The 24,024-nt window shown below is 46.5% G+C and overlaps 1 protein-coding gene across 2 annotated transcripts in view; it reads left to right on the forward strand.

Annotated features, from left to right (window-relative positions):
* Positions 1-24,024, forward strand: part of eif5b (eukaryotic translation initiation factor 5B) — a 170,926-nt gene that overhangs the window by 28,079 nt on the left and 118,823 nt on the right. Inside the window, exons 2-4 of one of the 2 annotated variants that reach the window (XM_072476584.1) lie at positions 4,007-4,108; positions 4,208-4,307; positions 9,349-9,988. In XM_072476584.1, coding sequence (XP_072332685.1) covers positions 4,007-4,108; positions 4,208-4,307; positions 9,349-9,988 — 842 coding nt within the window. The remainder of the gene's footprint in view (positions 1-4,006; positions 4,109-4,207; positions 4,308-9,348; positions 9,989-24,024) is intronic. The other variant, XM_072476585.1, reaches the window with a different exon arrangement.

A 24,024-nucleotide genomic window follows, 5' to 3' on the forward strand; every position in this document is an offset into this window, starting at 1 on the left:
CTTTTTATATATATATATAATTTTATATATTAGTTTTCTTGTGATTGTCCTGATGAGTGTATAACAAAATGTTTTGATAAAATCTATTTTTTTCAATACTTAAGTTCTGTCCTACCCTACCAAATGGCTATAATTATGGATCTGCTAGATTCCAAAGTCTTTTTGCCTTTTTGTCTTTGTTTTTTGTGCTTAAAAAGAAAGCAATAGATAAATGTAGCCATTTTGTTTATTCTTGCGGGGTTCCCATCAGTTCATGTTAACCATTTTAGCACCATGGGAAAAATGGCCTTAAAGGCTCACAATAGTATTGTGAGTATAGTTTACAGTCACATGGTGGCAGCCTTCTGTCTCTTAACATGATGGTTTGTGATGTGGCAGTCAAACATAAGTATTGCCCGATGTGGCCTCAGGAACCCCATTCTAGCATGGCAGTCTCTTGCATTTACTTCAGAGGAAAACCGGCTAAGAAGATGCACAATTCTTTCCACTTTGTTTTCTCTGGGGCCCTTTTCCCGACCAGCTGGACTTTGCAAAGTTTCACCACCTTCAGCGACTGTCTTCCACTTGTCAGTATCAGTATCCAACATCTTCATATCTCACTTCCAGGTGTCCTTGTAGTGGGGGTATGGACGTCCAGAAAGTCGTATATGACCATCATCCATCTGATGAACATGGCCGAGCCAGCACAGATGTTGGCTTGACGTTGAGTGGCACGGTATTAGATTAGGTTCAATAGGCAGCACGGTGGGGCAGTGGTTAGCACTGCTGTCTCACGATGCCGAGGACCCGGTTTCGATTCCGGCCCTGGGTCACCGCCCATGTGACGTTTGCACATTCTCCCTGTGTCTGCATACCCAAGATGTGCAGGGTAGGAGGATTGGTCACGCTAAATTCCCCCTTAATTGGGAAAATAAAAACAATACGTTGGATTCAATACATTGCAGTCACATGGCTATATTAACAAAACATTTGTGTCTCCTTGTGGGGTAAAATTTTTTACCTTGATAACTTAATTTGGTATATAGCAGTGGAAACTGGGTAAAGTTCATATGTATGCATTATTACTTGTGTCTTAGCAAACAATTTAACTTAAAATCCTAAACTGCATCGGTCATGGAAAAATTTAATTTAATTGCCTAACCCTGTTAATTAGCAAAAGGGCGACATGGCAGCACAGTAGTTTGCACTATTGTTTCACAGCGCCAGTGAACCGGGTTCGATTCCCGGCTTGATTCACTGCCTGTGCGGAGTCTGCACATTCTCCTCGTTTCCTCCGGGTGCTCCGGTTTCCTCCCACAAATCCCAATAGACGTGCTGTTAGGTGAATTGGACATTCTGAATTCTCTTGCAGTGTACCTGAACATGCGCTGGAATGTGGTGACTGGGGATTTTCACAGTAATTTCATTGCAGTGTTAATGCAAGCCTACTTATGTCACTAATAAAGATTATTATTATTATTGAAATGGCTTTTCAAACGTAGATTTATTATAAGAAGTATTTTTCCATGCACAAATAAATAAGAGCTTCCGTTCATCAGATGGGTTCAGCTCCTGTACGGGGCCCCGGTGGCAAGCGTGGTTACAAACAGGCAACGATCCGACTATTTCCGATTACATAGGGGCACAAGACAGGGGTGTGCCTTGTCCCCGTTACTGTTCGCGTTGGCAATCGAGCCATTGGCGATAGCGCTGAGGGGCTCTAGGAAGTGGAGAGGGGTGCTTAGAGGAGGAGAGGAACATCGGGTGTCATTATATGCGGATGATCTGTTGCTATATGTGGCGGACCCAGTGGAGGGGATGCCTGAGATAATGCAGACACTCAGGGAGTTTGGAGAGTTCTCGGGATACAAATTGAACATGGGAAAGAGTGAACTATTTGTGATGGACCCCAGGGAACAGGGCAGGGGAATAGACGATCTGCCGCTGAGGAGAGTAGCAAGGGACTTTCGATATCTAGGGATCCAGGTGGCTAGGAACTGGGGAACCTTGCATAAATTTAACTTGATACGACAGATAGAGCAGATGGAGGAGGACTTTAAAAGATGGGACATGGTGCCCCTGTCATTGGCGGGTAGGGTACAGGCGGTCAAAATGGTGGTCCTCCCGAGGTTTCTTTTCGTGTTTCAGTGCCTCCCCATACTGATTACAAAGGCCTTCTTCAAGAATGTGGATAGGAGTATTATGAGCTTTGTGTGGGCAAGAAAGACCCCAAGGGTAAAGAGGGGGTTTCTGCAGCGTAGGAGGGACAGAGGGGGACTGGCACTGTCGAGCCTGAGTGATTACTATTGGGCCGCCAACGTGTCTATGATATGTAAGTGGATGAGGGAAGAAGAAGGAGCGGCGTGGAAAAGGCTGGAGATGGCGTCCTATAGGGGAACAAGTTTAAAAGCATTGGCGACGTTGCCTTTACTGTTTTCCCCGAAAAAATACACCACAAACCCAGTGGTGGTGGCAACTTTGAAGATTTGGGGGCAGTGGAGACGACATAGGGGGATGACGGGTGCCTCGGTGTGGTCCCCGATAAGGAACAACCACAGGTTCGTCCCGGGAGGGTTAGATGGGGGATTCCAATCTTGGCAACGAGCAGGAATTGTGAAATTGAAGGACTTGTTCTTGGATGGGACGTTCGCGAGTCTGGGAGCACTGGTAGAAAAATACGAGTTGCCACCTGGGAATGCCTTTCGATATATGCAAGTGAGGACATTTGCAAGGCAACAGGTGAGGGAGTTTCCGCAGCTCCCGGCGCAGGGGATCCAGGACAGAGTGATCTCGGGGGCATGGGTCGGTGATGGTAAAGTGTCCGATATATACAGGGAAATGAGAGACGAGGGGGAGACGATGGTAGAGGAGCTAAAGGGTAAATGGGAGGAGGAGCTGGGGGAAGAGATTGAGGAGGGGCTGTGGGCAGATGCCCTAAGTAGGGTAAATTCCTCGTCCTCACGTGCCAGGCTCAGCCTGATCCAATTCAAGGTTCTACACAGGGCGCATATGACGTGAGCAAGGCTGAGTAGATTTTTTGGAGTGGAGGATAGGTGCGGGAGGTGCGCGGGAAGACCGGCGAACCACACCCACGTGTTTTGGTCATGTCCGGTATTGCATGGGTTCTGGGTGGGTGTGGCAAGAGTGATCTCAAAGGTGGTGGGGGTCCGGGTCGAACCAAGCTGGGGGTTGGCTATATTTGGGGTTGCAGAAGAGCCGGGAGTGCAGGAGGCGAGAGAGGCCGATGTTTTGGCCTTTGCGTCCCTAGTTGCCCGGCGAAGGATTCTACTAATGTGGAAAGAAGCTAAACCCCCGGGCGTGGAGGCCTGGATAAACGACATTGCAGGGTTTATAAAATTGGAGCGAATAAAGTACGCACTAAGAGGTTCGGCTCAGGGGTTCACCAGGCGGTGGCAACCGTTCCTTGACTATCTCGCAGAGCGATAAGGGAAAACAGGAAAGACAGCAGCAGCAACCCGGGGGGGGGGGGGAGGGGTACATGTGGGTCCTTGGTTTTTTTTTGTTATTTTCCATGCTAGTTGTTTATAATTATATTTATTTTTTCAATGTTACTATTTCTTTTTCTGTACTTGTTAGTTAATGTATTGTTTAAATAACGGTCAATGTACATTTTGTTACAAAGTTGTAAAAATGGAAAATTCTTTTTGATCGAAAAACTTTAATAAAATATATTTTCTTAAAAAATATAAGAGCTTCCTTATGTTTATGTTTATTGGTATTGTCTTCTTTGGGGTGCATATAATTCTATTGGTTCTAAGTAGTGATACCAATCGACTCTCAAACGGGAGAGGAATGTATGGTCCTCTGAGACTGTGGGGACGTTTACATTTTACATTTAATTCAAGTTTACTTGTGTAAAGAAGTTAGCAAGAATTTTATGTAACCAAAGTTAAATGCACATGTTTAACAATTACACATAGCAAGACTAGAAACTCGGGTCACGTTGCAATGCCTCTTAACATTGACATGTTATTTTTTAAAATGGTATATCTACTTTTGTTTCTAGCACCAAGGATGATATTGACATTGATGCACTGGCAGCAGAGATTGAGGGAGCAGGAGCTCCTAAACCTAAATCTGCAAGCAAAAAGAAGAAAAAAGATTTTGTGTAAGTATTCATTTTGATTTTTATTTGGGTTTGATTCTGTTCTTCTAAAGTTTACGTGTGTACAAAAAGGTTGAGTTTCTGTTTGTTTTTAAATTCCAGGGAAGATGATATACTAAAGGAAATCGAAGAACTTGCTTTAGAGATTGAAGGAACAAAGGATCATAAAGAAACAGCTAAATCTTCAACAGCAAATGTAAAGGTTTAGCTTTACAGTTTCACTATTTGGATTTGCACAGTTCCAAAATCCTATCTCTTTCAGCTTTTTTCCGAAAGTGTTGTTATAGCAAATGGTGTGACTGAGCTACACTGTTATTTTTGTTCCAGATAAATGGCTTATATTATGTTGCCTGCGCTGCGTTCTAATCCCATATCTTGTATCTCGCAAAGATAGTCGACTTTCTCCCCTGTAGCATCACCCAATTCAGCACCAGCTTATTTGTTGCTAAAACCCTGATCCAGGTTGACTCCAGTCGTAACTACTCCAATCTACTCCTGACCAACCTCCCACCCTACCATAAAATTGAGCTCATTGAAACTCTGCCCACATTCCAACCTGCAACAAATACTGCTCATCCATTACTCTCTGCTTGCTGACTTACAATAGCGACCATTACAGCATCATCCCAGTGTTGAAGTCCTTAACTTCTTGATCAAATCTCTCTATTGCCTTATTATTCACTACCTCCTGTAACCTTCTTGCAACCATTCAACCAGCCTGGAATATTGCATTCTGCCAACTTATGGTCTCTTCTCTCTTCACCTGACTTCTCCTTTCTGTATCCCTCTCCACCATCATCCCCTCTGACCCGTCTCACCATCCCACCCCGGTCTCTCCATCGCTTGCCCATCTGTGTGAAAAGACTTGATGTGTAGTTGGAATTTCCCCAAAGCAATAGAGCAAATGCATTCCCCATATTCTGGTGCATTAGTACGCATAATCCTAAACCGGTTTATTATTCTTTTGTTTAAAAAATAATTTCCTCTTCCTTTTTTTTTTTGTAGCTTTAATTTTCTACTTTTATTAAATTTTCTAGGTTTTATTTTTCTCTTAAATGTTGCTGGTTTAGCACAGGGCTAAATCTCTGGCTTTGAAAGCAGACCAAGGCAGGCCAGCAGCACTGTTCAATTCCCATACCAGCCCCCCCCCCCCCCCGAATAGGCGCCGGAATGTGGCGACTAGGGGCTTTTCACAGTAACTTCATTTGAAGCCTACTTGTGACAATAAACGATTTTCATTTCATTTCAATGTTTAAAGATGCCAGAAATATATTATAGCTTGCATAAACCATGATATAACTTGTTCTGATACCCATAAGAGCCGATCAATTTCGTTGGCATCCACTTTGGAATATTTGTACATGTTTGCAATGGTTAAATAGTGAACGTTTAGTGAGAATTTCAATCATGCTTAAAATGAGTTTACCTTTGTCCTTTCCTAGCAAGTGCGTTTAGTCTCTATCATTTGAATACTGTTCATGTTTTTAAAACCATTTTGGCTTCCAAACTACACTCTGGGTCAAGTAATGAATCTTTATTTTCGAAAGCATTTTTAATTTTTAACAATTTTCAAGAGGAAAAACAACAAAGTAAATAATACCCACCCAATCAACAACCAGACCCAGCCATTATGGCTTCCGTATAAAGTTCCCCAGTCCCCCTTTCCCAGCAAGTTATTTCCCGCCTCAACTAACCCCCTTACCTCCCTCTTTCCCTTGACCCCCCCCCCCATTGTATCTGCTGACAGCTTAATTTTCCCCCCAAAAGTCAATAAATGGCTGCCACCTCCGAGTAAACCCGAGCATCGATCCTCTCAGGGCGAACTTGATCTTCTCAAGCCTGAGAAATCCGACCACGTCGCTGACCCGAGTTCCTGCACGCCAATAAGATCCGTCTCCGGGCTACCAGGGAGACAAAGCCCAAAACATCAGCCTCTCTCACCCCCTGGACTTCCGGGTCTTCCGACACACCAAAAATAGCCACCCCTGGATTTGGAACTACCCGTACCTTTTAATACTATGGACATGATATCGGCAAATCCTTGCCAGAACCCCTAAGCTTCGGACATGCCCAAAACATGTGGACATGATTCACGGGCCCTCCCGCACACTGCCCACACCTATCCTCTACCCCTTCAAAGAACCTGCTCATATCGGCCACAGTCATATGCGCCCTGTGGACTACCTTGAATTGTATCAGGCTAAGCCTGGCAAACGACGAGGACGCGTTAACCACACTCCAGGCATCCTCCCACAATCCCGCCCCTAATTCCTTGCCCAACTCTTCCTCCCATTTGCAATTTACCTCCACTATCCGGGGGGGGGGGGGGGGCCATACCATGAGCTCTTTATACATTTCTGAGTCCTTCCCCTCCCCCACTCCCGTTTTTGACACCACCTTGTCCTGTAACCCCTAGGGCAGTAGATGCAGAAAGGTTGAAACCTGCCCCCATGCAAAGTCCCTCACCCGCAGGTAGCAGAACCCATTCCCAGCTGGAAGCTCAAACTCCTCCTCCAAGCACGGAAACCTCCATGGATCTACCCCTCCCATGTGATCCATAAACCCCTTTAGTTCCTTCGCAACCGCTGACGCCCTCCCAGATTTCGAAGTCGATCGATCCAGCTTTGGATCTATAACCATATTAAAGTCCCTCCCCATAATCAGCCGATGCGAATCCAGATCCGGGACCTTCCACAATACCCGCCTCATAAACTCTACGTCGTCCCAGTTAGCCCCGAATGGAATATCTGCCCTACCCATCCCTTCCTCAGTCTAGTCTGATTCACCATCCTCGGGTGTGTCTCCTGTATCATTGCCACGTCCGCCTTTAAACTCTTCAGCTGTGCGCTCACACGGGCCCTCTTGACTGGCCCATTCTGCCCTCACATTCCATGTGATCAGCCAGGTCTGGTGGCCAAAACCCCCCTTGTGACCAACTTGGCCTTTCCTAGGCCAGTCTCCAGCCCGCGTCCCGCACCTCCTCAGGCCCAGCCTCATCGATCCTCACCCTGTCATCTTCACTAGTCCCTCCCCTGTCAGCAGACTTCAACCCACTTGCACCTGCTCGCCCTCCCACTTCATTTCCGTGAGCTAGCCCGCCCAGCTAGCTTGGTAGCCGCCGCCCATTGGGCCTAGCATCCTACTGTCCACTGATCCAGCCGCCCCGCTCATCCTCCCAGTGTAAACTTTAAAATCCCCATCAAACACAAAGAAAGAAGGGAAAAAAAGTAACCTATCATCCCCCATCAAAAACAAACAAACAGACCCAAAGCCCAAAACAGGGCTACATCCCCAAGTACTGTGCAAAAGTGGTTCATACAAACCAGAAGAAATCCAAGATAGGATATTCCCCTCCAGAGTTCAATGTCCTAATTTTCCTGCCAGTCCATTGTCTCTAATAAATTCCACCGTCTCCTCTTGTGCCCCAAAGTAGCGTTCCCAGCCTTCGTACGTTACCCACAGACGCGCTGGGTATAACATGCCAAACTTCACCCCCTTCTTAAAGAGGGCTGACTTCACCTTGTTGAAGCTCGCCCACGTTTTGGCCAACTCCGCACCCAGGTCCTGGTAGAGACGCAGCTCGCTGCCTTCCCATGTACAGCGCTCCGTCTGCCTGGCCCACCTCAAAATCCATTCCTTATCCAGGAACCGGTGCAATAGCACCACCAACGCCCTCGGCGGCTCATTTCTCTGCAGCTTCCTCATAGGGGCCCTGTGCACCCGGTCCACCTCCAAGGGCTGAGCAAACGTCCTTTCACCCAGAAGCTTCTCGAACATCCGTGCCTCGTATGCACTGGCGTCCGCTCCCTCACTGCCATCCGGTCGATCCACGATCGTCAAGTTCTGCCTGCGCGATCTATTCTCCAAGTCCTCCACCTTGCCCTGCAGCCCCTTCTGTTAATCTCTCATCAACCCCATCTCCACAGCCATCGAAGCAAGCTGCTCTTCGTGCTCTCCCACTGCCTCCTCCACCTTCCGGATCGCCTGGCCCTGGGCCTCCAACCTCATTTCCATGCAGTCGTTCCCGCCTTTATGGGATCCACCGCCGTGGCCAGATCCTCCAAGTTCTCCTTCTGCTGCAGGGCAAACTTCTCATGGAGGACGCTCACTAGCTGATCCGTCGACCAATGGGCCGGCAAGCCCAGACCTTGACCCTCCGCCGTCTTCCCCTGTGTCGCAGGCTCCACACCAGCTTTCAACAGTTGCTTCCTTATTTTTCGACCACTTCTGGTCCACGAATCCATAAACCAGTGTGATACTCTCTTCCTCCACTTCTCCCACACCTCATACAATCACTCAGGTCCTCCGTTAGCCAGGGAAAGGTTCAAAATGTCCACCATGAGCGGGAATCACCAAATGTGCGACCGCTCACTCCATGGTCGCCACTAGAAGTCCAAATAATGACTCTTAATTATACTCTGAATCCAGGGCGGCACGATAGCACAGTGGTTAGCACTGTTGCTTCACAGGGCTAGGGACACTGGTTCGATTCCCGGCTTGGGTCACTGTCTGTGCGGAGCCTGCATATTCTCCTCGTGTCTGCGTGGGTTTCCTCTGGGTGCTCTGGATTCCTCCCACAAGTCCTGAAAGAGTGCTTGTTAGGTGAATTGGACATTTTTGAATTCTCCCTCCGTGTACCCAAACAGGCGACTAGGGGATTTTCACAGTAATTTCATTGTAGTGTTAATGTAAGCCTACTTGTGACACTAATAAAGATTATTATTATTGTTAAGAAGAGTGAAATTTCACATTTTAAACTTCTGCCATCCCAGTGTTCATATAATCATCGAATCATAGAATTTACAATGCAGAAGGAGGCCATTCAGCCCATCAAGTCTGCACCGGCCCTTGGAAAGAGCACCTACTTAAGCCCCACGCATCCACCCTATCCCCTTTATATCCGTAACCCCACCTAACCTTTTTGGACACTAAGGGCAATTTAGAATGGCCAATCCACCTAACCTGCACATCTTTAGACTGTGGGAGGAAACCGGAGCACCCGGAGGAAACCGGAGCACCCGGAGGAAACCCACCCACACATGGGGAGAACGTGCAGACTCCACACTGACAGTGACCCAAGTCAGGAATCGAACCTGGGACCCTGGAGCTGTGAAGCAACTGTGCTAACCACTATGCTACCATGTTTGACCCTTCTGATAATCAATCAATAAATCCAGATAGAGATGAGCATAATTTTCAATTTCACTTCTTGCACTGAAAGAGTATGCAAACTTTTTCAACAGAAAGAAGAAAAAAATGATGAATCTGAACTAGTCAATAAAAAGCAAGATAGGAAGAAAAAGAGCCTGAAAGTCCAAAAACCTAGTTTTGAAGATGATGAAATCGAAGGTGAAGAGTCTGGGCGGCCAAAAGCCCAATGTCAGAAGCAAAAATCTGAACAATCAGATGATGATGATGATGATGAATCAGGAGAGAAGGCTAAAGGGAGAACTCAGAGTCTTGTGCAAAAGCGAGAGCTTTCAGAAGATGAAGAAGTCGAAACTAAGAATCATCAAGCAAATTCAATCAGTGATGAGGAATCTGATGAGTTTCCTCAAAATACTAAGAATACGAGGAATCAAAAAGGTAATCAGCTTAAGAAAGGTGAAAGTGAAGGAGAGGATGAAGGAGATTCAAGATTCAAACTAAAAACAGCTGCACAAAAGAAAGCAGAAAAGAAAGAAAGGGAACGCAAAAAGCGCGAGGAGGAAAAGGCTAAACTTCGTAAGCAGAAAGAAAAAGATGATTCTGACCGACACAAAAAGGAACCGGATGCTAAACCTCCAAAATCTGAAACTGAACTTCTTTCTAAAAGCTTATCCGAGCAAACAGATGTTACTCCTGCTGATGATCAGGGAATCGACGATACTGCAGGTGCAGAAGGTACCTTTTTAAATATCTGCTTTCCATTTGTTGGTTATTGGGCTTTTCTGTTTTTTAGTTCAGACTATTCTACTGTCTTACAGTATTCAGTTTGAAATGTGTTGCACGAGAGGCCAAAAATGACTTCACTGTCCTTGCGTATGAACCACAAAGTTCACATGCTGGTGTAGCAAACAATTTTTATGTCTAGTTTTTGTTATAATGGGATTGGAGTATAATAGCATAGAAATCTTAATACAGTTGCACACAAAAGTGTTGACTCTTCACTTGAAGTACTGTTTGCTCTTTTGGCCTCATTACCTAAGGAAGTACGTACTTGTCCGAGGGGGAGTGCAGCAAAATGTTTATTAGACTCTTTCCTGGGATGAAGGAATTGTCCGATGAGGATAGACATTAACATTGTGCCATTAACATAGGAACAAAAGCGAAGTTGCTTTACTGGAGTAAAGTCAGATTAAAATTGATGCAAAACCAAGTATGAAGAAATTCAGATGTATGTATTTAAAGACTTAGTTAATGCAGCATAGTGTAAGGGGAGTCTTGAGGGGGACAGGCAGGGATGTTTTGAAAGGGAATCTGTGAGCTTAGAACCTAGGTGGCTAAAGATTGGCTGCCAGGAATGTACAAAAATCCAGAGTTAGGCAAGTGCAAAAGTGTAGAGCTGGAGGAGGTTGTGGACAAATGGTAGCTTTCAACTCCACTTAAAAAGCTGTCTGGTTCCCAGGTTTATGTTCCTGTGCACCATTAAGGTGAGTGTAAGAATTCCTCAGATTTTTGTATTGTCTTCGCTTTTAGGAAGTGAGCCATGTGTGCTGTGCTGTATCATGGTTGCAGCGTCTTCAGCTTATTCGACTAAACATTTGGAAAACAGCTGTTTGTAAATAGTATTTTTGTTACTAGATGTCTTGATTATAATTTGTATAACCTCTCATATTCCAGTCTACTTGATTTGTGACGTTATTTGTGAGAGGGAGACCAGATACATAACCTACATCTGAAATCAGCAAGTGTGATCTTGGATGATAATTACTTTTGCTTTCCACCCCCATTATCTGCAGCACTATGGCTGTGGCAGAGAGGTAGTATATATGTGCATCTACCAATCTAATTAAATAAACTGCCTTATTTTGCCTTTATTTAACCTATGTGCCAGAAGGGGTACAGGACGCAATTTCCAAAGTTTCAGATGACACAAAACTTTTACGTGTAGTGAACAATGAGGTGGGTAGTACTTGGGTAGGAGGCCGTAGGCAGGTTGGTGGAATGAGCAGATGAAATTCAATGCAGGGATGTCTGATGTGATGTATTTTTGTAGATTGAATGGAAGCAGTATATGTTGCACTGTAAAATCTTAAAAGAGGCTGATCCTGGGCTGTTTGTGCACAAATCTTTGAAGGTTGCAGGACCAGTTGATAAAGCATAATAGGATGCTAGGTTTTGCAAATAGAGGCATAGAAATCACATTGTCACAACAGAGTTCAAGTTGTCAGTTGTTGCTCAGTTGGGAACACGCTCTCCTCTGAGTCACAAGATTCTGGGTTCAAGTCTCCTTCCAGGACTTCAGCACAATCGCCATTCCTGCACTCTCATTGGATCAAATCCTGGAACTCTCTGGGATGTAGTTCATCTGGTCCAGGGGATTTATCAACCTTCAATCCAGTTTCGAGTACACCTCTTTACTAGTACTGGTTTCATTCAGTTCCTCAGTTTCACATGTCTCTTGGTTGCGTAGTATTTCTGGGAAATTCTCTACATCTTCTTCCATGAACATAGACACAAACTAATTGTTTAGTTTCTCCAGTATAAATTCTCCTAACGCCACAATCCTAGCTAATCTTGTCCTTTTTACATGTGCAAAGAAGCTTTTATTGTCTGCCTTTGTTTCTCACTAGCTTGCATTCATATTCTCTTTTCCATTTTTAAAGATCAGTTTCTTGGTCACCCTTTGCTCAAATCACCTTTTAACCTCCCAAATTCCAGGGAATACAATCCTTGTTTGTGTAATTTACCATTGGAATCCAGGGATCATTATAATTTCTTTTTTATAAGAAAAAAATTGATCGGCTGTATGTTCAGTCATTCAACGTTAACTCCATATTGATAACAGTCAGGATTTTATTAAAGGCTTAATTTATTGAAATATTCAAGCACCAGTTTTCAATGAACAATCCAGAATTATATTGTCCATTATTGTCCTTTGGGTAATAGGCGTGAAAGCTTCCCTTTTCTCTGACTCGCTTTCATATCTGCAGCTGTCTGGATCAATGATCTCCCTGGCCCATCATCGCAAAGAGTGACCCTATACTGACTAGGATACATGCCAAAATCCATAACTATGGAAAGACCCATCCAACCATGCCTTTTTCATATAACCTCTTCGATCCAATAAGTAACCTAGCAAGATCTATTGCCAAGCACAACTATTTTATGTTCCCATGGTGATTATGTAGCCCTTTGTGACAAAGGGTTCCAAGCACAGGACTAAATCGCTGGCTTTGAAAGCAGACCACGGCAGGCCAGCAGCACGGTTCAATTCCCGTATCAGCCTCCCCGAACAGGCGCCGGAATGTGGCGACTAGGGGCTTTTCACAGTAACTTCATTTTTGAAGCCTACTTGTGACAATAAGCGATTTTCATTTCAAGCGTAGTCTGGTTTTTAATATGTGTAAACCTAATTTAACAGGAGTAAGATAAACTTAATAAAAAATATACTAACTTAATAACAATAAACAGTTGATGTTACTATTAAATCAAAGTTTAATACTGAAAATTAATTTTTTATATATATATATATATATATATGTATATATAACTGATTCTTCAAAATCCCCTTAAAAGCTAAGATTTGATGAATGTCTCTGACATCCATATTTCCTTATGCTAATCTGTTCATTTTGATCTACTTGCAAAAGCTCTTGCTTTTTATCAAGGATTTTTCATATTGTGAACATACATCGAAAACAAAAATATAAATGCGTTGGTCGTCTTCCATAATTTATATCAGTTGTCTTTTGTTATTTACAATGGCTGCAGCTTCTTGTTTTACTTTCTCCAATAGGCATTTACTTCTAGCTGGGTCCCCTGTCTCCCTCTCTCCCTTTTCTTTTTGACCGCCCTCCCATTCTGGTCGTCTGGCATGCCCTCTTCCCTCATCAGTTCTTGCACCCTGTTCCTGTTTGGTTGGCGCGTCGGCGTGTATTATGTTATTTGCGGGACAAGGTTGGGCTCCATGCCTCTTTATTTTGTCCTCCCCCTTTCATTTGCGGTCGTCATTGTACTGGGGCTTCCCTGTCCCTTCCTCTGACTTATTAGCTGTTGGCTACAGGTCTTGGAACAACTGGGTGATTTGGCTCCCATGTTTTGTGGCAACCTTCTTCCGACCCCAGATGGCTAAATTAATTATCTCCATTTGGAGAAATTCCGATAGGTCGGTCAGCCAGACCGCGGTTTTGGGTGGTGCTGCTGATCGCCAGCCGAACAGGATTCTCCAGCCGTCGATTAGGGAGGCAAAAGCAAGGGCGTCGCCCCCCCCCCATGAAGAGATTTGGCTGTTCAGAGACCCCAAAGATTGCCACTCTCTGGCATGGCTCCACCTTCATCCCCACCTCTTCGGCCATTGCCTCGAAGAAGGCTGTCCAGAACCTGACAAGTCTGGGGTAAGATCGGAACATGTAGGCATGGTTGGCCGAGCCTCCTTGACACCGTTTGCATTTGTCCTCCACTTCCGGGAAGAACCTGCACATTTGGGTTTTGGTTAAGTGGGCTCTTTGTACCACTTTCAGCTGCATTAGACTTAGCCTTGTGCATGTTGAGGTGGAATTGATCCTGTGCAGTGTTTCGCCCTATTTCAAACCTGAGGTCTTCCTTCCACTTTTCCTTTGTATCATCCAGTGACATACCTGCCCTTCCTATTAGTCGTCTATACAGGTTCCCGCAGTTACCCCTCCCTAAGATGTCTGCATCCAGTAAGTCTTCTAACAGCGATTGGTGCGGTGGTCATGGGTATGTTCTTGTTTCCCTCTGTAAGATGTTTTTGACCTTGGCTTGTTTCTCCCCATCAGCTGAAACTTCTGTTTGTTCCTCACGTGTCGTCAGACTGTTGTCTGAGTAGAAGTCCCTAACTGTCAGCGTCCCCAGTCCTGTCTCCACCTTTTGAAGCTGGTGTCTATTATGGCTGGCGCGAACCTATGGTTGTTGCAGATGGACATTTTGGTTAATCTGAAGTGCTGTCGCAGTTGGTTCCACAACCGGAGTGTTGCAATCACCACTGGGCTCATTGAGTGTTTGTTCAGTGGGGATGGGAGCGCAGCCATGGCCACGGCCCGGAGGGAGGTCCCTGTGCAGGCGCCCTTCCTCATTTGCACCCACTTGGCTCTGGTTCCTTTATCCACCCCTTCACCCTTTCCGCAGTCTAGTTCTGTGCAGTACCTTTTTGAGGATCCGAGGGTTATTCCTCCCTACAAAAACAACATGATCAGTTTTTCTAATGAGTTGAAGAAAGCCTTGGGGATGTAGATTGGTACCTTGGGGATGTCGATTGGTATGGATCTGAACAAGAAGAGGAAACCTGGACAATACGTTCATCTTGATCGACTGCACTCTCCCTGCCAGGGAGAGTGGGAGTGTATTCCACCTCTGCGATCCTTTTTTACTTCGTCCACCAGATTCCATTTATGGATCCGTGTCCAGTCATGGGCGATTTGGATCCCCAGGTAGTAGAATCTGTGTCAGACCTGTTTAAATGGCAGTCCCTCCAGCTCTGCCCCTCCCCCTTGCGGGTTCATCGGGGAGATCTCACTTTTGCTCAGGTTGAGTTTGTAACCCACGAACACTCCTAACTCTTTCAGGAGCGGCATGGTTCCAACTATGCTTCTTTGTTGGTCCGGTTTGCAGAGGAACAGCTCATCCATATAGAGCGAGACTCCGTGGTTTCTGTCTCTTCTCCGGATCCCCTTCCAAATCCTACCTGAGCGCGATCGCTAGTGGTTCGATCGGTGGGGCGAACAGCAACTGGGACAACGGGCATCCCTGCCTTGTGCCTCTGTGCAGCTGGAAGTACTTGGAGCTGGTGATATTTGTCCATATGTTCACAGTGGGAGCGCTGTACAGGAGTTTCACCCAGGCGGTGAACCCTGCTCCAAGCCTGAACCGTTGCAGTATCTCTGAGGTAATTCCATTCGACTCTGTCGAAGGCCGTTTCTGCGTCCAGGGAGATGATCATCTCCAGTGTTCTCTCCCTAGATGAGGTCATTATCACGTTCAGCAGGCGCCTGATGGTTGATGTTGGTTGTCTACCCTTGGCAAAAGTCCGTTTGGTCTTCTACCACCTCTGGTACGCAGTCCTCCGGTCTCGTGGCTAGGATCTTGGCCAGTATTTTCACATCCGCGTTTAGCAGAGAAATGGGTCTGTAAGGCCCGCATTCTGTTGATTCTTTGTCGGGTAGCAGTGAGATTGAGGCTTATGCTAGCGTAGGCAGCAGGGTATCGCTCGCCAGCGAGTCTGTGAATTACTCCCACAGGTGCGGGGCCAGTGTCGCCGCAAATTGTTCGTAGAAGTCCGCAGGGAATCTACACACATACACACACACACATAACTGGCATGTCCAGTCCATCAAGGAACTGTTTCATCCCCAAGTACCCTGCTGGGGGCTCGGAGGTGTACAGTCCCGTTTGAGGTTCTCGAATGCCTCATTGACCATTTCCGGCTCTGCTACTAGTTTGCCTTTGTTGTCTTTAATCTGAGCTCTTTCTCTTGTGGCTGACTGCTTTCTCAGCTGGTGAGTCAGCAGGCGGCTGGCTTTGTTTCCATACTCGGACAGGGCCCCCCGTGCCTGGCGGAGTTGGTGCACTGCTTTCCTCGTGGAGAGCAGGTCAAAGTTCATTTGTAGCTCTTTCCTCTCCTCTCCACCAGGCGCTCTACAGTCGGGGCCTCTGAGTATTGTTGGTCTACCTCTAGTATGGAGTCAACTAGCTGTTGCCTAGCCACTCTCTCTTCCATATCTCTGTGCCTTCTAGGCAATTGTTTCACCTCTGTTCACAGCCTTCAGTGCCTCCCAGAACGTGGAGGGTGACACTTTTCCATTCTGGCTGTTAGTAGTATACTCGTCTGTAGCCTGTGATATTGTCTCACAGAAAGCTGGCCGTGTCCAACCTCCATGATAGGCTTTGGGCACAGTCCATCTCCAACCTCTCATCCACGTAATGTGGAGCACTGTCTGAGATTACAATGGCGGCATATTCTGCTCTTACTCGCCCTGGAAACATCGATTTTCCCCACTACAAAGAAGTTGATCCATGTATGCACATTGTACCTGGGAGAAGAAAGAGAACGCCTTCTCCCCTGGGTGGGTGAACCTCCATGCGTCTACTGCCCCCATCTGCTCCGTGGATAAGCCGAGTTCTTTCACCATGTTGAAGGTCATCCCTGTTTTGGGGTTTAACCTGTTTGTCCGTGGGTCCTGTACACAGTTAACGTCCCCAACCATGATAAGTCGGTGCGTGTTGATGTCGGGGATTTCCGCCATGGTCTTTTTAATAAACTCTGTGTCGTCCCAGTTGGGAGTGTACATGTTCACCAGTACTACCGATGCCCCGTCTAGGACACCGCTGACCATTACGTACTGTCCCCCTGCGTCCGTAGCCGTCCTCGCCGCAGTAAACACCGTCCTCCTATTTAGCAGTATGGCTAACCTCCTGGTCCTCGTCCTCTAGCAGGAATGGTAGGTCTGTCCAACCCAACCCTCCCTTACCCGCGGTTGGTCACTCTCCTTCAGCCACATCTCTCGAGGAAGACTGTCGGCTTTCATACTTTTCAGGTGGGCGAAGACTCTGGATTTTTTCATTGGGCCATTAACATCCCCTGATGTTTCAGGTGTCCAGTCTGATGGGGATTTCTGTCCCCCCTCCCCTCCCTTGTGGGATGAATTATACTTCTCTTGTGGACGTGCCCCTGCGCTTCGGAGTTTCCCTTTGTTAGGGGCCCATCCAAAATGGCAACGGTCTCCGTTCTCCCCATGAGGCTGGGCACCTGCGCGCTGGTGTTTCACTTTGTCCAGGGGCCATCCAACATGGCCGTCAACCGTGTGTACACCATGTGGGTGAGCCACTGCACTCCGGGGTTTCCCTTTGTTCAGGGACCCTCCAAAGTGGTTGCTTGCAGTGCCTTTCTGTTCCAAGTTGTCCCGTGTGGCCTTTTGTCGCCAGTCTAATGCCCTTAATATCTTTGCTCCTATGTTTACCCAATGGTACTTTCTGCACCCCCCCCCCCCCCAACCTTGTCCTTTCTCTCCCACACACCCGTTTCTTCCCCTAGTTGTTCCCCTGTTACTGATGCGCACCCCTCCTGTTACAACCTGCCTGATTACTACTGGCTGGGGACTACTGTCAATCCCAGAATCCCAGTGAGTATGCGCTCCCCCAATGAGGGGGCGGAGAAGTCATTAGCAGAATTGCCTGCATAAATAGAGCTGGCCAATGTGGAACCAGCAAGAGCGGAGAGAGCAGTGGTGGGGTACTGCTGCTGTTGTATATATGTAATTGTAAATAAAGTTATTTCTTTCGATTCTACAAACTTGTGCTGGATTCTTCATGGTCCTCAAATCTGGCGACAAGGGTTAAAGTGGATAGCTGTCTACGCTGCTGAAGCCACCTCCCCGGATTTTTGTTGGATACAGGTTGGAAGTTTTTTTTCTGTTGCACCATGCCTCTTTATGGACATTTGGATGTCTTTGATGCTCCACTGGAAAGTTTGAACCAGTACTCACAGCGGATGCGTTACTATTTCCGGGCGAATAACATCACCGGAAACGAGCGGCAGGTGGTCATTTTGCTCACCGCCTGTGGCCCGCATACGTTTGGGGTGATTATGATACACAGAGTGCCCAGCTGTGCTGGACAACAAAACGTTTGATGAACATGTGACCTTGGTGGGGCAACATTTTAGCCCAACCCCGTCCACGATAGTCCAGCGTTACCGGTTTAATGCCGCAGAGAAGACCCCAGACGAATCCCTTGCTGAGTTTCTATCCAGGCTACGCAGGATTGCGGAGTACTGTGACTATGTGAGACTTGTTAGAAATGTTACGCGACCGTTTGGTTTGCGGTATTAGCAATGCGGCCACCCAGAGAAAGTTGTTAGCCAAGCCGACATTGACTTTTCAACAGGCCATTCAGATAGCCTTGTCCCGAGAGAGCGCAGAACGGGGAGTGCAGGAGCTACAGGGAATGGAGGTGCAAGCCTTGGGGCGCAATCCCTTCTGTCCAAAAGCGTCACCCCGCACCAATGGGAGGGGTGGCGGCCGGATCAACATTAGTGGCCGCCGGACGTTCCTCCCCAAAGGGAGCCTTCTCCAGAACCGATGGATGAGGAATCATGTCCGTGTCGGACATGTGGGCGCTGACCTCCACACGGACGGCGATCCTGGGGGTGCCAGAGCCACCATCGTTCCGACAGAAACTGGGGCCAGCCCAGGGGCCGCACCTTCCATTTGGATGAACCTGCGGGGACTACCCGCGAGAATGTGGAATCCGAGAACGACTGCCTGCAGCTGCATTGTGTGGCAGCTCCCCGTGCGGCCCCCATTAAGGTGACGGTATAGGTCAATGGTCACCCGCTTGAGGTGGAGTTGGAATGGTGCAGCGGTCTCCGTGATTGCCCAGAGGACATTTGACCACATCAAGCAGAGTATACAGACCCTTGCATTAACCGATACACAGGCCAGGTTGACCACTTATACGGGGGAACCATTGAACATTGCTGGAACTACGATGACCTCTTGTTGCTCATGGACGTCAGGCGGGGTGTTTCACGCTTATCGTGGAGCGCAGCCACGGGCCCAGCCTCTTGGGTCGGGACTGGTTGTGCGATTTGTGGCTGCAGTGGCAGCACATTCTTCAAAGAGGTTCTGGAGGATTGACGGACGTACTAGGACGATACCCAGATGATTTCCAGCCAAGTTTGGGGGAGATAAAAGGGGCCGTAGCCCGTATCCAGGTTGAACCAGGAGCCACGCCGCGCTATTTACGGGCGTGCCTGGTGCCTTACACCTTGCTTGAGAAGGTAGAAGCGGAGCTCACTTGTTTGGAGTCCTTGGGTATTATCATGCCCGTGCGTTTTGTCAATTGGGCAGTGCCAATTGTACTGGTAATGAAGCCAGATGCCACTGTTTGCTTGTGTGGCGACTATAAACGTATAGTGAATATGGCTTCCCGACTCGACCGATTTCCAATGCCCCGCATAGAAGATCTCTCCGCGAAGCTTACAGGCGGACTCTCGTTCACGAAATTAGGTATGAGTCACGCCTACTTACAGTTGGAGCCGGACCCTGCCTCCCAGCCATATGTAACTATTAATACACACAGGCGCCTGTATGATTATACACGGTTGTCCTTTGGAATATCCTCTGCCTGCACTATCTTTCAACCTGTTATGGAGGGCATCTTGAGAAGTTTACCACGTGTCACTGTTTAGTTCGACATTTTAATTATGGGGACACGGAGCGGGAAAATTTGGAGGCTGTCCTTAGACGTTTTACGTCGTACAAAGTCTTTTAGGTGAACGAATTGGTCTACCTGGGTTATCGGGTAACTGCGAAAGTTTGCACCCCGTCGTGGAAAATGTGCGCGCAATGCAACAGGCCCCCGCCCGACACTTCGCATCTTTGTTATTTTCTCGGCCTCGTAAACTATTACGGGAAGTTCCTCCCCAATCTGGCAATACGCTGGCCCCGTTGCACCTTCTGTTGAAGAAGGATCACACCTGGGTTTGGGGTCAGCCGCAAGAAACCGTTTTCTGGCGGGTGAAACAGTAATTGTCGTCGTCTGGGTTACTAACCCACTATGATCCTGAAAAGCCATTGCTCATCACATGTGATGCATCCCCATATAGTATTGGGGCCGTCCTGTCCCACAAGATAGAGAACGGAGTCAAGCGGCTGATAACTTTCGCCTCCTGCACATCGACTGCAGTGGAAAAGAAGTACACGCAGATCGAGAAGGAGGTGGTCTTTGTGGTGAAACACCTCCACCAGTATGTGTATGGCCGCCACTTCACTATCATGACTGATCATAAGCCCCTGCTTGGACTTTTCCGCGAGGATAAGCCAATTCAGCCCATTGCTTCCGCACGGATCCAGCGCTGGGCTTTGTTGCTCGCTGCCGACGAGTATTCTCTAGAGCATAAACCAGGGACTCTGATAGCTAATGCTGATGCACTGAGCCGATTACCTTTGTCGACCGGCCCCATATCGACCCCCACGACCGGTGAGGTGGTTGCAACCCTAACTTTTATGAACTCCTTGCCTGTAACGGAATCGCAGATCCGTGAGTAGACCCAGACGGATCCAGTCCTTTCAAAGGTTCGGCACATTGTCCTGTATGGTGGGCAGCATAGACAGCTCCCAGGAGTGAGGAGTTGTGCGGCGGGTCAGTCCTTTCTGCTCTGGCATGGCCCGGGTTTTGTCCCTCGTCTGTTTGCCGGCTCAGCCACTTGCTTCTCCTAGTTTTTCTCATTTCTCGTATCTTTTTGGCTACTGGATTTGCTGTTGCTCGGCATCTCCATTCGCGCTGGTGTTGGTTGAGATGCGGGGATACTTATTTTTTTCTTGTTTTAGTGGGCTATTTTGAGGAAAAGTACCTATTTTCAGATACTCAGGAGGAGAGCCACCTGATATATGACTACTGAGCACATCCCCGTCACCGGAAGTCATTGTTATAAGCATCTTCTTTTAATCTAATATTATCCTTCATTATTTAATCATAGTTCAATAGAGTTCTAAAACTCAAGGGAATGTATATTCGTTTTGAAGTTGCTTAAGCATCATCATATCTAATTTCTCAAGCTGACCCAGCCAATCTGCCTGCTTAAACCTCTCTCAACTTCGAAATTGGCTTCATATAAATTTAAGGCACTAGTTTTGAACTTAACCATATCACTCTCAAACCTAATCTGAAATTCATCAAAATATGATGACTTTTCCCCAGAGGATTCTTACAAAAAGATTGCTAAATAACCCTGTCCCATTATGCAATACGGCCTCCCTGAACAGGCGCCGGAATGTGGCGACTAGGAGTTTTTCACAATAACTTCAATGAAGCCTACTTGTGACAATAAGCTATTATTATTATTAATTAGTTAGTTTTTGGATATATTGGTCTAGAAAACAGATTTGCATACATTCCATGAACTTTCCCTTCAAAGTATTTTTACCAGTTTGGTTTTTCTGTATTACGATTAAGGTCCTCTGGCAATATTGAATTACCCTTGTTACATGCTACCCTAACTTCCTGACTTGTATTCTGTTTGGGATCATGTATGGTAATCCCACCAGTGTTTTCCACCCTTGGTTAAATCAGTCTTACTGATTCTCCTTACTCATTTTCTAGGCTACAATCCTTTCTCACTATTTCCTTTATCTCATCCTTTATAATCAACACTATCCTGTCTTTTTTATCTATTTTACCTATTTTTCCGAAAAATCATACATCCTGTTGTATTAATTCTTGATCTTGGCCACCCTACAACCATGTCTCGGTAATGGCTACTAGATCATTAACCCCATTTATATCTGTGCCATTAATTTATCTATCTTGTTACTAATTCTTCATGCATTCTGATATAGCAGCTTTTTAATAATATTTTGCTATTTTCCCTCTAATGTAGCCTTAGTTTCTAATGCCTTGTTACTACTGTTAAACTGCCTGGCCCTTCCTGACTTCATTTTACCCATATCGCTGCAGCACTCTACAGTCTTCAGATTTCTCTTAAGGCTCATAGATTTATTTCTACTTGAACCCTCACTTCTTCTGAAAAAGACCAGGTTCTTTGAGTTGCTAGAACATTGACTCCAGTAAGGTTTGAGTGCAGTCCACCCCAACAGAACAGCACGGGTGCCTGTTATGCTCATAGACTGGACAGCTAGGGATTTTTTCCTTACAGCATGAAATGCTACAAGGACTTTAAAAAAAAAAAGTGCTTAAAATCATACAGTGTACATAAAGAGAACAAAGAAAAATTACAGCACAGGATCAGGCCCTTCGGCCCTCCAAGCCTGCGCCGATCCAGATCCTCTATCTAAAACTGTCGCCTATTTTCTAATGATCTGTATCCCTTTGCTCCCTGCCCATTCATGTATCTTGTCTAGATACATCTTAAATGACGCTATCGTGCCCGCCTCTACCACCTCCGCCGGCAATGTGTTCCAGGCACCCACCACCCTCTGTGGAAAGAACTTTCGACGCATATTTCCCTTAAACCTTTCCCCTCTCACCTTGAACTCGTGACCTCTAGTAATTGAGTCCCCCACTCTGGGGGGGGGAAAAAGCTTCTTCCTATCCACCCTGTCTATACCTCTCATGATTTTGTAGACTTCAATGGGGTCCCCCCTCAACCTCCGTCTTTCTAATGAAAATAATCCTAATCTACTCAACCTCTCTTCATAGCTAGCACCCTCCATACCAGGCAACATCCTGGTGAACCTCCTCTGCACCTTCTCCAAACTATCCACATCCTTTTGGTAATGTGGCAACCAGAACTGTACGCAGTATTCCAAATGTGGCCAAACCAAAGTCTTATACAACTGTAACATGACCTGCCAACTCTTGTACTCCATACCACTTCCGATGAAGGAAAGCATGCCGTATGCCTTCTTGACCACTCTATCGACCTGCGCAGCCACCTTCAGGGTACAATGGACCTGAACATCCAGATATCTCTCTACATCAATTTTCCCCAGGGCTTTTCCATTTACCGTATAGTTCGCTCTTGAATTGGATCTTCCAAAATGCATCACCTCGCATTTGCCCAGATTGAACTCCATCTGCCATTTCTCCACCCAACTCTCCAATCTATCTATATTCTGCTGTATTTTCTGACAGTCCCCTTCACTATCTGCTACTCCACCAATCTTAGTGTCATCTGCAAGCTTGCTAATCAGACCACCTGTACCTTCCTCCAGATCATTTATGTATATCACAAACAACAGTGGTCCCAGCACGGATCCCTGTGGAACACCACTGGTCACAGTTCTCCAATTTGAGAAACTCCCTTCCACTACTACTCTCTGTCTCCTGTTGCCCAGCCAGTTCTTTATCCATCTAGCTAGTACACCCTGGACCCCATAAGACTTCACTTTCTCCATCAGCCTACTATGGGGAACCAGACTTCACTTTCTCCATCAGCCTACCATGGGGAACCTTATCAAATGCCTTACTGAAGTCCATATATATGACATCTACAGCCCTTTCCTCATCAATCAACTTTGTCACTTCCTCAAAGAATTCTATTAAGTTGGTAAGACATGACCTTCCCTGTACAAAACCATGGTGCCTATCACTGATAAGCCCATTTTCTTCCAAATGGGAATAGATGCTATCCCTCAGTATCTTCTCCAGCAGCTTCCCTACTACTGACGTTAGGCTCACCGGTCTATAATTACCTGGATTATCCCTGCTACCCTTCTTAAACAAGGGGACAACATTAGCAATTCTCCAGTCCTCCGGTACCTCACCCGTGTTCAAGGATGCTGCAAAGATATCTGTTAAGGCCCCAGCTATTTCCTCTCTCACTTCCCTCAGTAACCTGGGATAGATCCCATCCGGACCTGGGGACTTGTTCACCTTCATGCCTTTTAGAATACCCAACACATCCTCCCTCATGCCGACTTGACCTAGAGTAATCAAACATCTATCCCTAACCTCAACATCCGTCATGTCCCTCTCCTCGGTGAATACCGATGCAAAGTAGTCGTTAAGAATCTCACCCATTTTCTCTGACTCCACGCATAAGTTTCCTCCTTTGTCCTTGAGTGGGCCAACCCTTTCCCTAGTTACCCTCTTGCTCCTTATATATGAATAAAAGGCTTTGGGATTTTCCTTAACCCTGTTTGCTAAAGATATTTCATGATTCCTCGTTTCAGATTGGTCCTACATCCCGATATTCTTCCAAAGCTTTGTCTGTCTTCAGTCGCCTAGATCTTATGTATGCTTCCTTTTTCCTCTTGGCTCGTCTCACAATTTCACCTGTCATCCATGGTTCCCTA

This window comes from Scyliorhinus torazame, chromosome 15 (assembly GCF_047496885.1).
Source record: "Scyliorhinus torazame isolate Kashiwa2021f chromosome 15, sScyTor2.1, whole genome shotgun sequence".
Lineage (NCBI taxonomy): Eukaryota > Metazoa > Chordata > Chondrichthyes > Carcharhiniformes > Scyliorhinidae > Scyliorhinus > Scyliorhinus torazame.